Source organism: Zootermopsis nevadensis, unplaced genomic scaffold (genome assembly GCF_977971745.1).
Source record: "Zootermopsis nevadensis isolate Lab colony 2312 unplaced genomic scaffold, Znev_1.0 Znev_ptg000001l, whole genome shotgun sequence".
Lineage (NCBI taxonomy): Eukaryota > Metazoa > Arthropoda > Insecta > Blattodea > Termopsidae > Zootermopsis > Zootermopsis nevadensis.
In genome coordinates this window covers 5,802,513-5,817,534 of record NW_028259133.1, presented here as the reverse complement: position 1 = coordinate 5,817,534, position 15,022 = coordinate 5,802,513, and the positions used below count along the sequence as shown (strand labels likewise).

The following is a 15,022-nucleotide window of genomic DNA, read 5'->3' as shown; positions in this document are numbered from 1 at the left end:
CACCATTCCTAAATGAATTAATGTTCTCTGTTTAAAAGACTGCAGTCTGTCTCTGACCTTAGGTATATTCTGGGTTGTTGCACTGTTTAGTCTGGTAGATGTTTACAGATGTTTCAAAGTTGATAGATCTGTTGCCTCCCTGAGTAACTCATTCTGTCTTCTTTTCCAGAAGGAACCTAGAATATCACAGTAACGAACTGATGCAGAAAGGCTGGCGTTGGCTCACAACCTATTTACTTGATTGCCCACTGTATGTGTGGGCTACTTGTGAAATCATTATTTCCAAAGGTAACTCTTAGCTTCATTCCCACATTTATGTGTCCAGTAATTCAAATTTTCAATGAGAATATTTTACTGCAGTAGTTACAATATTTATAATCACCATAGTGAATATATAATAATAGTAAGACCATGCAGTTTGGTTTTTATCTCAGTATTAGGTGAACATATACTTTCAGTTTGAAAGTAAAAAATGTAATGGGCTAAGAGTAAACAGATACATTTCTTTGTAATATTTTTATAGATGTACTTTCTGTTGGGATTCACCATTATGAGTTGAGTTCTGTTGTCATAGAAGTAGCAGTTTTATTTTGAAACTAAAAGGAATGTGTTATGCTAATGCCAGTTTTTAAAGGACGTGGACAATGTGGAATGTTTATATGCACCACTAATTTTATCAGCAGTTATTGGCCACCTATCGGTGATCTGCTTCTAGTTGTTTTATCTCAGTGTTTCCTTACAGTCATAGGGAATGTAGAACTGCCATTTAGCATTGTGCCCTTGCAGTGGCGGAACTGTGAGTTCGCAAACACAGCACATTTTTGTATTGGAAGATAGGTCTTGTCATTTTGCTTCCAGTATCTCGCGCCATCTTTAAAGCCGCTTCCGCTGTTATACTGTACACTGTACTATAACACACCACAGCATATCTCACCACACCATACTAAACCATACATAATATCATACCATGCCAACTGTTAGACATTTGGTTGAACTGTAGAATGTACATGTTTAAGGGAAACTAGAATAAAGGACCACCTACTATATATGGGTGGAGCCAGGATAGCTGAGTCAGTATAGTGACTAGCTACGGCCTGAACGACTGGGGTTTGATCCCTGACGAGGGCAGAGGATTTTTCCTCTAGCCTCTGCAGCCAGACCAGCTCTTAGGCCAACCCAGCCTCCTATATCCAGTGGGTACCGGGCGTGATGCTGACCACTCACCTCCATCTAGTGCCGAGGTCAAGAATGAGTGGGAACTATACCTACATGGCTTATACCAGGATGGTTTTATTTACTTGAAGATGAACTGCATGATTTGAGATAATGAGGTTTTCTTTTCTTAACCCTTTCCTTGCCAACAAAATGACTAAGCCGAACAGACAGTTTTGCTATGTCTGTCATGGTCAGATGTGACCATTGTTTTTAGGTCAGGTTTCTTTTGAATGTTTTTATATATTTATGTAACATAATGGAGGAAATTTTGTTATATGTTTTTTCTCCATGTCGTCTTTCCTGTCCTTGTTTTTGGTTCACCAGGCCTTATGGTTTCTCAGTAAATCGAAATAATATATATATATTTTCTTTGACCTTAAGCAATTCTTATACTGGATCATTCCATGGCTGTTGTTCATTTCCAACGCAGTTTGGTTACTACCAAATCTTGTCATTAGGCTTGGCAGCATGAGTGTCATTCATTAGCTCTCTGTTCTGTCTTGCCTTCATTTAGATCTTATACCCCTTGATATTGAATTGAAAGTTATTAAATTTTAAAATGCTATTTTAATTTATAATTATTATGAAGTTCCTTGATGATTACTAACTTCTAATTGTAATCCAGTCTTCGTTTAGTATGATACGTTCAGGAAACATCTTACATGCTTATATTGCTGTTGTGTGCCTTTTCTGTAGTTCAGTATGTTCTGTTTTATTTCTTACCTAATTAACAGTATCAGGTTCTTCCTTTGAATATACCCTAAATATTTTTTGCACACAGTTACATTTCTCTATTGTCTGTATCATATTGATTAGGTTAGCATAGCAGTTACTGTGTAGACTTATCGTATATCACCCAGACTAGCAGCTATCATGATTATCTCTGGGCAAATATCTTTATATAGCTGACAACTGCCTCCTTCCAAAACCTTTTTGAATGTCAATAGACATCATGAAACTCATTTCAGATGTCATTTTCAAATAATTTATCATACAGTAGGGCCCCGCTTTTCGGCGATCCGCTAATACGGCGCTCAACAGCTGAGTCAGAGAAGTGCGTCCGGCGCCATTTTCTCGTCGCTGATTCAGTCTGTTTACAGCTGTTGTGCGCTCCGCGTCTCTGTATTTCTGGCAATTTTTCAGTTATTACAAACTGTATATTTATATAATATTTTTGTGTTACTACAGTGTAATTACAATGGCGTCTAAGGGTAGTAGCGATAAAAAGAGGAGTCGTAAGCCTCTTACTTTAAATGCCAAGTTAGAGATGATTAAACTTCGTGAACAAGGCGTGTCTATGACTTCCGAACCATCACCAAAACGAATAAGATTCGTTGAAGAGTTAGATGATGAAGATGCGCCATCTCCTTCATCCTTCCTACTATAACCATATCAATTTTCAAATTTATATTCACCAATCACTATAAGTTGAGGACAATGTGTGTATTACTGATATTCATTTTAATTTCATATCGTTTTCTTAGGCCTAGCGCTATTGTGCACTTACTATATGATAGTGTAACATCTTATTAGGCTTTGATATGCATTTGCAAGTGAAATAAGGCAAAGATCCGCTCTACGGCGGGGGTCTGGTCCCTAACCCGCCATATAAGCGGTGCCCTACTGTACTCACTTTCTTCATTGTACAATTTAAAATTAATGTGTATTAAACTAACTTGTTTAGTGGTTGGACGTCACTGTTTGATTCTCCTACAGCAAGTGTTTGTGTTTTTTGTCTTGTATAATATCTTGTCTATGCTGATGGTCACCCTCAGTGGACTAGTGGTTAGCATGCTTGCCACTGGACCCAAGGTTTGCGGGTTCAAACCCAGCCGAAGTCGATGGATTTTTAAGGGTGATAAAAATCTGAAGCACAACTTCCTTCAGAGGGGAAGTAAAGCTGGCGGTCCCATGTTGTAGATTTACAACATGTAAAAGAACCTTACGGGCATGAACAAGATCTTTTGTAAGCAAAATTCAGTGGCCATTTCTCAACCAAGTTTCTCCTGATTCACTACTAGATGTCTCTAGCAGACAAATCAGGATTGAGTAGAACTTATGTAGAGGCAGTGGACTTGTCACTCACTACTCACAAATGCACACACACGCACTTATCCTTACACAGTTTCTAGGTCTCTGTCTCTACATGTGATACACACACACACTCTTCTCTCACCCATTGTCCTTCAAGCCTTCCTATTCTCTAAGCTTGGCGCTTTCCATTCACACACACATCCCTTGGCCTTAGCATCCCTACTGGACATATGCTGGCTCCTCAGCTGCCACAGTCCATGAACCCAGTGCTCTCCACGCATAGCCGATCCTCTCTCAGCACCACACCAGACCGCTCAAAGGCTCCGCACTTATACTTACTCTATTATTCCCCACTCTTCCACCATAGACCCCGCACAAGACTCTCACCAGACTTCACACAAGACCCGAGGAGGCGACTCTTGTAGCTGTCAGCGGAATGTTCCAGGAGCAAGGATCTAGAAGATTCACCTACTCGAAGGTTCTGTTAAGGAGGGGAATACACAATCTGGCAAGTTCCGCGGCTGTCACACCTACAGCTTGCGTCCACTGGATAGAGAGGGAAGTTAGGCAGACCCTCCCCCCGGTGAGAGCCAACAGCTCTTTGAGCGTCACGCCACAGTAGAATATACATTTGTACATACACACAAACAGAAAAAAAACATAAATAATTTGGTTAAAAGGAGGTTTACCTTCCTGTCATCCTTTATAATGGGAAAAGTTGATGGTGTGTAAACCTCATCATTTCTCACGCCAACGGTATCTTCTTCACTCAGAACATCCGCATCATTTTCTGCCTTGATTTTATCAATTTTCTGCTATAAAATTAAGAGTTAAACATAATTCCTTGAGATGATATGCATTAAATGCAGGTATAAATTGGATGAGAATCTACAATACCATATTCTGAAATAGATTATGGGGTGCCATCTAGCAAATACTGAGTATTTTAGGATACATAAGCATCTCACATTCAATCCCCATAGGTACATACACACTTTATTTCATTTATTAAGGCTAATTCCACACTGTTAACTGTGTAGAGGTCATGCTCATGGTAGCCACAACATGATGAACACGACGGGAATCTTTTTCAACCACATTATAACATAATGACTCGATACCTTTTCATAACTATAAGTCTCTTTGTTTCTATACACACAGACACTCTCCCAGGTCCATTTCAGAGATGGAAATATTTCTTCAGCTCTGTGCAATATAATTTTTGGCACTCGTGTTGCAAGAGACTGCAGAATTTTTTTAAGGTATGAAACTTGTTCATCACATATCATGATTGGAGGATTGTATAGGAAAATAGCTTGAAAGAATCATACTGATATTGATTCATACTTCGGAATAGATGCGGCCAAATCATTAGTCTCCGTTCGCAGTCAGCGATAATATTTCTGCATTCAAGTGCACAGAGAAACGATCTAAACTTGACCGTGGGTTTTCGCTGCTAGAGTTGAATGTTTCATGTTAACCAACATTTCGGCCAACATTTTGCCTTTTCGAGATGGAAATGTGGTATTTAGTTTACAAGAGCAGTTTTCGTTTTGGAGGTGGTGTCTTTTCGACTATTACACATTGTGATGGAAACAATGCATAGCCAGTCAGGACGCTACATGTCTGAGCGCATAATTTTGAGTTGTCCAGTTTTTAATGATAATAGGCTCAGTGTCACCAACAGCCAATGTCCTTTATCAGGAGTCACGTTAGTCGTAGATAGCCGATACCTCGGATCACTTTCGCAAATATATGTGATCCTATGTCAAATTAGCGGTAAAGGAGAAAAAAGATTACTCGTACCACGGTGAGCGAAGCTTGGGATATATAGCGCGATATCTAGTACCTGTGGGAAGGACATTGAGATTGAACCAATAAAACGCGCCTTTGTCTTTCTTTGTTATTGTGGGAACCCGTTAAAGGAAGTGAGGGAAGTTAACATTCATTTGAGGTATAGCGTCGCATAGCTAAGTAGAAATTGATCGTCGTTTCAGAGGTGATAAGTGACGATAAATAGCATTGTGTTTTATAGTGTTATTTCATGTTAAACAAGTTCAGGCCTATGAAGGTTCAATGGAACGTAATGAAAGGCTGTTGTATTGCAAAAGCAAATGGCACAGAGTTATTATTATCATTATTAATAGAGATGATATAAAAATTGAATCATGAAACATTACAAGAATTCTGTAACAGGAGTGATGTTATTGAAATTTCTTGTGTTTGTGTTAAGGCCTTTGAATGTATTAATTATAACATACAAATTTCTGAATTAGTCTGTTATATTCTTATAGTAACTTTCATAATATGCATTCTTAACTTTGGTACCCCTTTCTGATATATTTAATACTACCTAACATCATCTGTTACCTTCCAGGACAAGGACAGATATTCCAAATACATACAGGTGTTATTTTTGTGAAGCTGAATTCTTACAAGCCACTTTTAACCTTACCCACAAACCATGATGTGTGATGAACAAGTTTCATACCTTAAAAAAATTCAGCAGTCTTTTGGAACACGAGTGCCGAAAATTATATTGCGCAGAGCTGAAGAAATTTTTCTATCTCTGAACGGGACGTTGGTGAGTGTTTGTGTGTATAGAAACAAAGATCACTATTAGTTATAAAAGTCATAATGTGGTTGAAAAAGATTCCCATCTTGTGTTCATTATGTTGTGGCTACCATGAGAATGACCTCTACACAGTTAACAGTGTGGAATTAGCATTTATAATTGAAATAAAGTGTGTATGTATCTATGAGGATTGAATATAAGATGCTTGTAAGAGGCTATGTACCTTGGCATCACTACTTTAAGAATCCAGTAAATTTCTTGTTTCATCAACACAAGGTTAATGAATTTTCTTGCCACACAAAACAGTACAGCAGTCACTTATCTTCTCAATAAAAAATTGTGAAAAAGATATGTGAGACACAATTTTATCCTGAAAATACTCAGTATTAGCTAGATGGCACCCCATAATCTATTTCAGAATATGGTATTGTAAATTCTCATCCAGTTTATACCTGCATTTAATGCATATCATCTCAAGGAATTATGTTTAACTCTTAATTTTACAGCAGAAAATTGATAAAATCAAGGTAGAAAATGATGTGGATGTTCTGAGTGAAGAAGATACCGTTGGCATGAGAAATGATAAGGTTTACACACCATCAACTTTTCCCATAATAAAGGATGAAAGGAAGGTAAACCTCCTTTTAACCAAATTATTTATGGTTTTTATCTGTTTGTGTGTTTGTACAAATGTATCCATACATGCATGTGCTTCTGTTTTATGGTAACTGTTTTATAGAAACAACATTTCTGCAACATAATAATCATGTATGTGGATGGTGGTTTTACAGGACTGTGTGGATTCAGTGAAAGATGAACCTCATTCAGACAGTGAGACTTGTCAGGATGGAAATCAGGTCATCATTGTAAAAGCTGAGGATGTCTCAGATATAGATATTGAGGAACACCCTATTCCAGTATCAAGCCCAGTAACACAAGTTGAACAGGAGGTATGTCCATTAAAGTGTCAATTGTCCTCATGTGTGTCTGTCCATTCATATGAAAAAAGTCCCTTCTGATGAATAAATGTTGAAATTGTATCTAGGTTATGAATGGTATCACATACAATATTCAGATATCTGTAGATCCTACTAATTATTCTACAGATGGAATCAGAGCACTGTGTTTGTTTTTGCAGTACACTAAGGCTCTACCCCATTCTTCTGAAGTAAGGATATGGTATGCTGAATTACCAGATTGTACTCATAGTAGATCTTGTTTGGGATGGATGTATTATGTATTCCCATTTGCCTTCTTCTCATCATAAGTGATATCACTGAAAGAATAAAATTTAAATCCACACTCTGAACAACTTTGTTGTTTTTGTGTCATTCATCTTGTAGTTAAGTTTGAAAGTTGTGTAACTGCAGTGTGACAGTCAGTAGGGGAGAGAGGGCCCCTGTGGTTTAAGAAGAGACTTCCCAAAAGTGAAGTGGAGTGAAATCTCCACTCACAGTTTACATACTTTCTGGGATTTTAGATTTATTGGTGGCACTGTAATTTCTGACAGTGACAGTGAAAGTGATAATTACAATTTCATTTATTAAGGCTAATTCCACACTGTTAACTGTGTAGAGGTCATGCTCATGGTAGCCACAACATGATGAACATGACGGGAATCTTTTTCAACCACATTATAACATAATGACTCGAGACCTTTTCATAACTATAAGTCATCTTTGTTTCTATACACACAAACACTCACCAAGGTCCCGTTCAGAGATGGAAATATTTCTTCAGCTCTGCGCAATATAATTTTCGGCACTCGTGTTCCAAGAGACTGCTGAATTGTGTGTATGTACAAATGCATCCATACATGCATGTGCTTCTGTTTTATAGAAACAACATTTCTGCAACATAATAATCATGTATGTGAATGGTGGTTTTACAGGACTGTGTGGATTCAGTGAAAGATGAACCTCATTCAGACAGTGAGACTTGTCAGGATGGAAATCAGGTCATCATTGTAAAAGCTGAGGATGTCTCAGATATAGATATTGAGGAACACCCTATTCCAGTAACAAGCCCAGTAACACAAGTTGAACAGGAGGTATGTCCATTAAAGTGTCAATTGTCCTCATGTCTGTCTGTCCATTCACATGAAAAAAGTCCCTTCTGATGAATAAATTTTGAAATTGTATCTAGGTTATGAATGGTATCACATACAATATTCAGACATCTGTAGATCCTACTAATTATTCTACAGATGGAATCAGAGCACTGTGTTTGTTTTCGCAGTACACTGAGGCTCTACCCCATTCTTCTGAAGTAAGGATATGGTATGCTGAATTACCAGATTGTACTCATAGTAGATCTTGTTTGGGATGGATGTATTATGTATTCCCATTTGCCTTCTTCTCATCATAAGTGATATCACTGAAAGAATAAAATTTAAATCCACACTCTGAACAACTTTGTTGTTTTTGTGTCATTCATCTTGTCGTTCAGTTTGAAAGTTGTGTAACTGCAGTGTGACAGTCAGTAGGGGAGAGAGGGCCCCTGTAGTTTAAGAAGAGACTTCCCAAAAGTGATGTGGAGTGAAATCTCCACTCGCAGTTTACATACTTTCTGGGATTTTAGATTTATTGGTGGCACTGTAATTTCTGACAGTGACAGTGAAAGTGATAATTACATGGAATATTGTGCACTGTTTGATAGTTTTACTAAATGTTTTGAACATGAAATTAAAGGACAAGCACACAAAGAGGAGAAATAAAGATGGGTGCAGCAAGTTACAAGAGATGTCACACAGAACGAAGGAAGAACATGGGGAAAAACTGAGGAGAGGTGTGGAAGAAAGACATGTTTACCTTCAGAGTGGCACTGTCTTATGAAGATAAAGATTGCAGTGTGTTAAAATTCACTGAATGTGGAAATGTTACATAATATTAACTGCTATTTGGAAATTACTATTTATTTTTCTCCAAAATAAGGTATCCAAACCGGGCTAATTCTATTGGTAGAATTATGTTTTTATTGAAATTAAAATTTGTAAGAAGTTGTCATCTTGGCAGTTCAACTATAAAGTTTGGAAAGAGGTTTATTGGAACATTCATTATTACTGCAGACTGTACATCAGTTCGTCTGAACAGTAAATTTTATTTGTTTTCTGTTACTTATTAAGGCATGAAGATAAGCAGGAATTCTTAGTGACAAATAGAGAAAGCTGCATGTTGTCAGTCGAATCATTTCTAAAAATCTGGGTTATTTATTTAGGTTAATTTTTTGAATTTATATTCGCATTAGCAAACCATGACTATATATATCCCCAGGTCATGACACTTTGACTCTGATTGGTTAACGTTTTGCTTGCCTGTTGCAGAAAGCCCAATCATTTTGTTATGGGTTCTCTAATAACAAGTCTGGCTGGATACAAAGAACTTGAATATGTATGTTATGATATAGGATGAGAATTCGGGGACAGTTGGCATAAGTGACTTTTCTTCTATTCCATGCATAAGAGAAAATTTTTTTAACCTTATAAGTACCATGGTGTCATTCAGGAGTCCATTTGATATGTATCACAGCTCAGGCCTGACAAGAAACCCAACTTTCTATTACAAGTATCAAGGAACTAACTGAACTAGCAAGTTGACATCTTCCTATCCCACTGCATCTAGAGTAATATATTTGCCAATTTTGTGTGCTTACCTTTTAATACAGTGACCTACCATTCAAAGTTAGAGCACATAATGCGATTGAAGACCATGGGTTCAATTCAAGGGCTCCAAAATATTTAATTTCTTGCTATACGTAGCCATCACGTGATTGAACCAACAAATTTATATGTAGCTATCCCAGTGTGTAAAAAAATGTGTGTGCCATGGAATTCAGATTCAGCCTGGTACAGAGTAAGAACCATTTATTGTTTGAGTATGATGTTACATCCGGGGCTGAAGTTTGAGGTCAGGTACTCCGGGTTACGTCACATACCTCAATGAATTAACTGTAAACTGCTATGTGGACTTCAAATTCTTGCACAACTTCCACTAAATTTGGGTCAGGTAATGGGATTTGGTAGAAAAATCTATCATGTTGATTTCAAACTCATTTTTCTTCGTTATGTTAAGTTTATCATAATTCTTTTCTCTGTTCTTCAGCAGAGTCCTCAGAATGAACATGAACTTAAGCATGGCGGGGGACATCCCAGTTCCTGTGATGAATGCAGTAAAACATTTTGTTCGCCAAGTGTTCTAAAGAGACATCAACGCACACATAGTGGAGAATATCCTTATACCTGTAATGTGTGCAGTAAGTCGTTCGGACAGAATCATAATTTGAAGATACATAAACGTGTACATAGTGGTGAACATCCATATTCGTGTGATGTATGTAATAAATCATTCGCTCAGAAGTATAATCTCAAAGAACATCAAGTCATACACAGGGGTGAGCAGCCATATTCCTGTGATGTTTGTAATAAATCATTTAGAGCTCCTAAAAAACTGAAAATCCATCAGCGCATACATAGTGGCAAACGTCCATATTCCTGTGATGTGTGTAATAAATCATTTAGAGTTCCTACAACTCTGAAGATCCATCAACGCGTACATAGTGGCGAACGTCCATATTCTTGTGATGTATGTAATAAATCATTCACTCAGAAGAATACTCTGAAAGCACATCAAGTCGTACACAGTGGCGAGCGGCCATATTCCTGTGATGTGTGTAATAAATCATTTGGAGCTCCTAAAACTCTGAAGATCCATCAAAGCGTGCATAGTGGCGAACGTCCATATTCTTGTAATGTATGTAATAAATCATTCACTCAGAAGAATATTCTGAAAGCACATCAAGTCGTACACAGTGGTGAGCGGCCATATTCCTGTGATGTGTGTAATAAATCATTTAGAGCTCCTAAAACTCTGAAAATCCATCAGCGCATACATAGTGGCGAACGTCCATATTCCTGTGATGTGTGTAATAAATCATTTGGAACTCCTACAACTCTGAAGATCCATCAATGCGTGCATAGTGGCGAACGTCCATATTCGTGTGATGTATGTAATAAATCATTCACTCGGAAGAGTCAACTCAAACAACATCAAGTTGTACATAGTGGTGAACATCCATATTCGTGTGATGTATGTAATAAATCATTTAGAGCTCGTAGAACTCTGAAAATCCATCAGCGCATACATAGTGGCGAACGTCCATATTCCTGTGATGTGTGTAATAAATCATTTAGAACGCCTACAACTCTGAAGGTCCATCAACACGTACATAGTGGCGAACGTCCATATTCGTGTGATGTATGTAATAAATCATTCACTCGGAAGAGTCAACTCAAAGAACATCAAGTCGTACACAGTGGTGAGCGGCCATATTCCTGTGATGTGTGTAATAAATCATTTGGAGCTCCTAAAACTCTGAAGATCCATCAACACGTGCATAGTGGCGAACGTCCATATTCGTGTGATGTATGTAATAAATCATTCACTCGGAAGAGTCAACTCAAAGAACATCAAGTTGTACACAGTGGTGAGCGGCCATATTCCTGTGATGTGTGTAATAAATCATTTGGAGCTCCTAAAACTCTGAAAATCCATCAGCGCATACATAGTGGCGAACGTCCATATTCCTGTGATGTGTGTAATAAATCATTTAGAACTCCTACAACTCTGAAGATCCATCAACACGTGCATAGTGGTGAACGTCCATATTCGTGTGATGTATGTAATAAATCATTCACTCGGAAGAGTCAACTCAAAGAACATCAAGTCGTACACAGTGGTGAGCGGCCATATTCCTGTGATGTGTGTAATAAATCATTTAGAACTCCTACAACTCTGAAGATCCATCAACATGTGCATAGTGGCGAACGTCCATATTCGTGTGATGTATGTAATAAATCATTCACTCGGAAGAGTCAACTCAAAGAACATCAAGTTGTACACAGTGGTGAGCGGCCATATTCCTGTGATGTGTGTAATAAATCATTTGGAGCTCCTAAAACTCTGAAAATCCATCAGCGCATACATAGTGGCGAATGTCCATATTCCTGTGATGTGTGTAATAAATCATTTAGAACTCCTACAACTCTGAAGATCCATCAACACGTGCATAGTGGCGAACGTCCATATTCGTGTGATGTATGTAATAAATCATTCACTCGGAAGAGTCAACTCAAAGAACATCAAGTCGTACACAGTGGTCAGCGGCCATATACCTGTGACGTGTGTAATAAATCATTCACCTGGAAGAGTTGTCTGAAGAAACATCTTTTCTTACATCATATCCTGTGATGTGTGTGACAGATCATTTATTCAGTATAGTGAAGAGACATTAGAGCATGTAACATGGATAGTGTCCGTGTTTCTGTGTGTGTGTATGTGCACTAAACAGAGTGATCTCAAGAATCATTAATGCATGTATTGGTGTTTTTCCTATCATGCGTGTAATAAGTCGTTTCATTCTCAGGGTACTCTGTGGAGACGTAATTGTATACACAGCATCGTATCACATGATTTCTGCTTTGAGTTTCTGAACAAATGTCATCTTATTCATAACTGATGTGTGTGTAAGAACATGTTCTGGAATTGGTGTAACATGTTGCAAAAGAGGAAATGTACTAAGAAAAAGTGGTAGAAATGAACAGATCTGAGAATTACAGTAAAACTTGTCAACATTCACACCCTAAGATCTGTGATAAATTTATTAAGAAGAATTTCCAATGAGGACTGTGGAAGTAAGACATAATTAATATTAATTGCTCTTTTTTTCTTGTTCCGCCAGCCAACTTCGGTTTAAATAACACATAGTAATTAACATTGTCAGTCAATATGTTTATTTGACACTGCTGAATTTAGTGCTTTCAGACGTTATTATGAAGGTGTTTACTTTTACTATACTTTGAACTTGATCACTTGAATGTGTTCTTACCAGTGGAGGCCTGTCCATAAGTGCTGCAGCACCCCGAATAGTTTTTCAGAAATTCAAAAAAAAAATATTTTTTTTGTTAATATAATTTGAAACACTTTATTTCCTCTATATCATTGTTTTAATATTGCCCCTTACGTTGTCATTATCCACTAATCGCCTGGACTGACAATAAGTCCGCGGGTGAGGAGTCCGAAGCAGAATGGGGCTATCATCAGGCTGCATGCATTTCAGCACGGCTGGCCAGTCCAAAGTTGTGAGTGTATTGTGAGGGCAGTTCACTGTTACAGCGCGAATCAGATCTGCAGTCCCCATAGCCAGCCTATAGTGAACATGCTTGCCTGGTACCACGTGTCTTAGACTGGTTTCTTTATCATAATCTGTTTTGTGGTTATTGTTAATGAGTGTTCAATACTTCTTTTCGCTGACTATTTTTTGTTATGATAATGAGCAAAGGAATTGTATCATTGTTACGGCAAATTACTTTTTCTAAATTGTCCTTGACTGAAAAAAGTGATGTAAAATATCATGGCCACCCTCTTCAGGACTTACAAATAGTTAAAACATCGTCGAGCACGTATGGGTCTTCTCCTGATGTAAATTTACTTTTCATTTATTTGTATCGTTATGTGTAGAAAAACTATTCTGGTTTTCCCACTTTGCGCAGCACTACCACTGCTCAGACTCACGAGCCGCCACTTTTTTTTACTTTGTTATTAATAGGACAGTGCATCTTTTATTGAGTTATATTCCTCTGTTTTCTGTTTAGCTCTGTGCATAATATGTTGTTAATCTTTATATAATTACTTGTGGTGTAATCTTTATTGGTAAACACAATAGTATTAACAGTTTACGAGAAAAATGTAAGTGTGTAATTTTACCCAAGGCCTTGGCCTAAAATAACCCTGGGAATTTTGTATTGTTTATGTATTTTTAAAGAATGCCCATAGGAAGACAGACATTTCTTCATACTCCAGACAGTACATAAAAGCATGTAGTTGTACATTCAGAGGTCAGAGTTAATGTGTTTAACTGATTTTATTTATAGTATGTCATTTTGGGTCCATATCCTCTATAGAGGAACTCTGACAGCTGAACGCAAACATTATTTCTTGTTGAATATGACTGTCTTGTGGGATGTTATGCCATGTGGTCTGGTAGAAGTTTGTCGATGATTGCTGCCTCTGCCCTGAAGATAGAGGCAGCAAACAAATGTGAAACTCTTGCAGCCTCTTTCCAGACTACATGACGTGACATTCATGAAGATGGTCGTCTGATACTTGCTACTCTGAGAACCTGAAATATGACGTGTGCGATATTTGCTGTGTTAGTTTCTTTGTAGGAGTGATGTAACATCTACAGTAACGCAGTTGCACTTTCAATAAATGAATGTTAAGACCAGTTCAGAATCACAAACAACCTGTTCTAAAAGTATTCCATGCTGGAATGTCGGACCTGTTCGTCTGTTCCTTTTATATTTGGTTTATGCTGTTACAACAAAGTTTGTTAGGAAACCTGAAAGGAAGAGACTACTTTGAAGATCTAGATGTAGATGGATCTTAATGAAGCAAGGTGGGAGGTTTGAATCTGATTCATCTGACTAAGGATGTGGTCCATTGGTGAACATGGTTATGAGCCTTCTTTTTATGGCTCGTTTTTGTTTCTTCGTTTTCTTCTACTAGAGCAATGGCGATTTGAAGACATTGCGACAGTGGGAATGGCTGTGGTGGGTCCTGGACTGTAAACCAGCGAAATTTGAATTCCAAGCAGGAATCCTATGGATTCACGTGCAAATTTACTACAGACCTCTCAGGATACACTTAAGGCCGTTCTTTTGTTTATTTCACGGTCCTTTGTGTGTGTGCAGTTTATTTAACGACACTGCTACTAGTGGCTCGGTTGATGAGTGTCGAACAACGTGTTGGTGAGTGAGTAATGAATTGGATATGGTGTGGAAGGAAGTGGTCGTGCTTATTAAATTTGGCTTACAGTTACGGCATTTGCCACGGGAAGCCTCAGTGTGGCCTGTTTCTGGAACCTCCACCGGTACAGAGCAGAATTACTAAGTCTGAGGAAAGTCGCTGTTAATTCTCATTTCGGATAGGATGTTCTCTCCGTGTGACTGGAAACTGAAAGTCATGACTCACAAACTGTCTTTCTGTTTAGTCAGCTACCGCAGAGACTAATTCTGTGAGCATAGCTTCTTGAGAAGCTGATGGTAGTTCATATGATCTACATATTCCACGATATTTATGGAACCCCGAAAGTTCAGCACCGTTTTCAAAAGAGCCCGTCACTCTTCTGTACCGGAGACAGTTG

The 15,022-nt window shown here is 38.0% G+C and overlaps 2 protein-coding genes across 11 annotated transcripts in view; both read left to right on the top strand.

The window, feature by feature from the left end:
* The window catches only part of Tbcd (tubulin folding cofactor D), a 36,280-nt gene extending 33,373 nt beyond the window's left edge, over positions 1 to 2,907 (top strand). For both annotated transcript variants that reach the window (XM_087357321.1, XM_087357278.1), the window contains exon 18: positions 170 to 2,907. In XM_087357321.1, the coding sequence (XP_087213447.1) occupies positions 170 to 193 (24 nt within the window). In that variant the 3' untranslated portion in view covers positions 194 to 2,907. The remainder of the gene's footprint in view (positions 1 to 169) is intronic.
* Positions 2,908 to 4,798: 1,891 nt separating this feature from the next.
* The window catches only part of LOC110829251 (uncharacterized), a 40,135-nt gene continuing 29,911 nt past the window's right edge, over positions 4,799 to 15,022 (top strand). The window contains exons 1-6 of one of the 9 annotated variants that reach the window (XM_087357488.1): positions 4,799 to 5,059; positions 5,627 to 5,833; positions 6,331 to 6,456; positions 6,616 to 6,774; positions 7,716 to 7,874; positions 9,925 to 14,104. In XM_087357488.1, coding sequence (XP_087213614.1) covers positions 5,714 to 5,833; positions 6,331 to 6,456; positions 6,616 to 6,774; positions 7,716 to 7,874; positions 9,925 to 12,069 — 2,709 coding nt within the window. In that variant the 5' untranslated portion in view covers positions 4,799 to 5,059; positions 5,627 to 5,713 and the 3' untranslated portion in view covers positions 12,070 to 14,104. The other 8 variants (XM_087357574.1, XM_087357447.1, XM_087357526.1 and 5 more) reach the window with 8 other exon arrangements.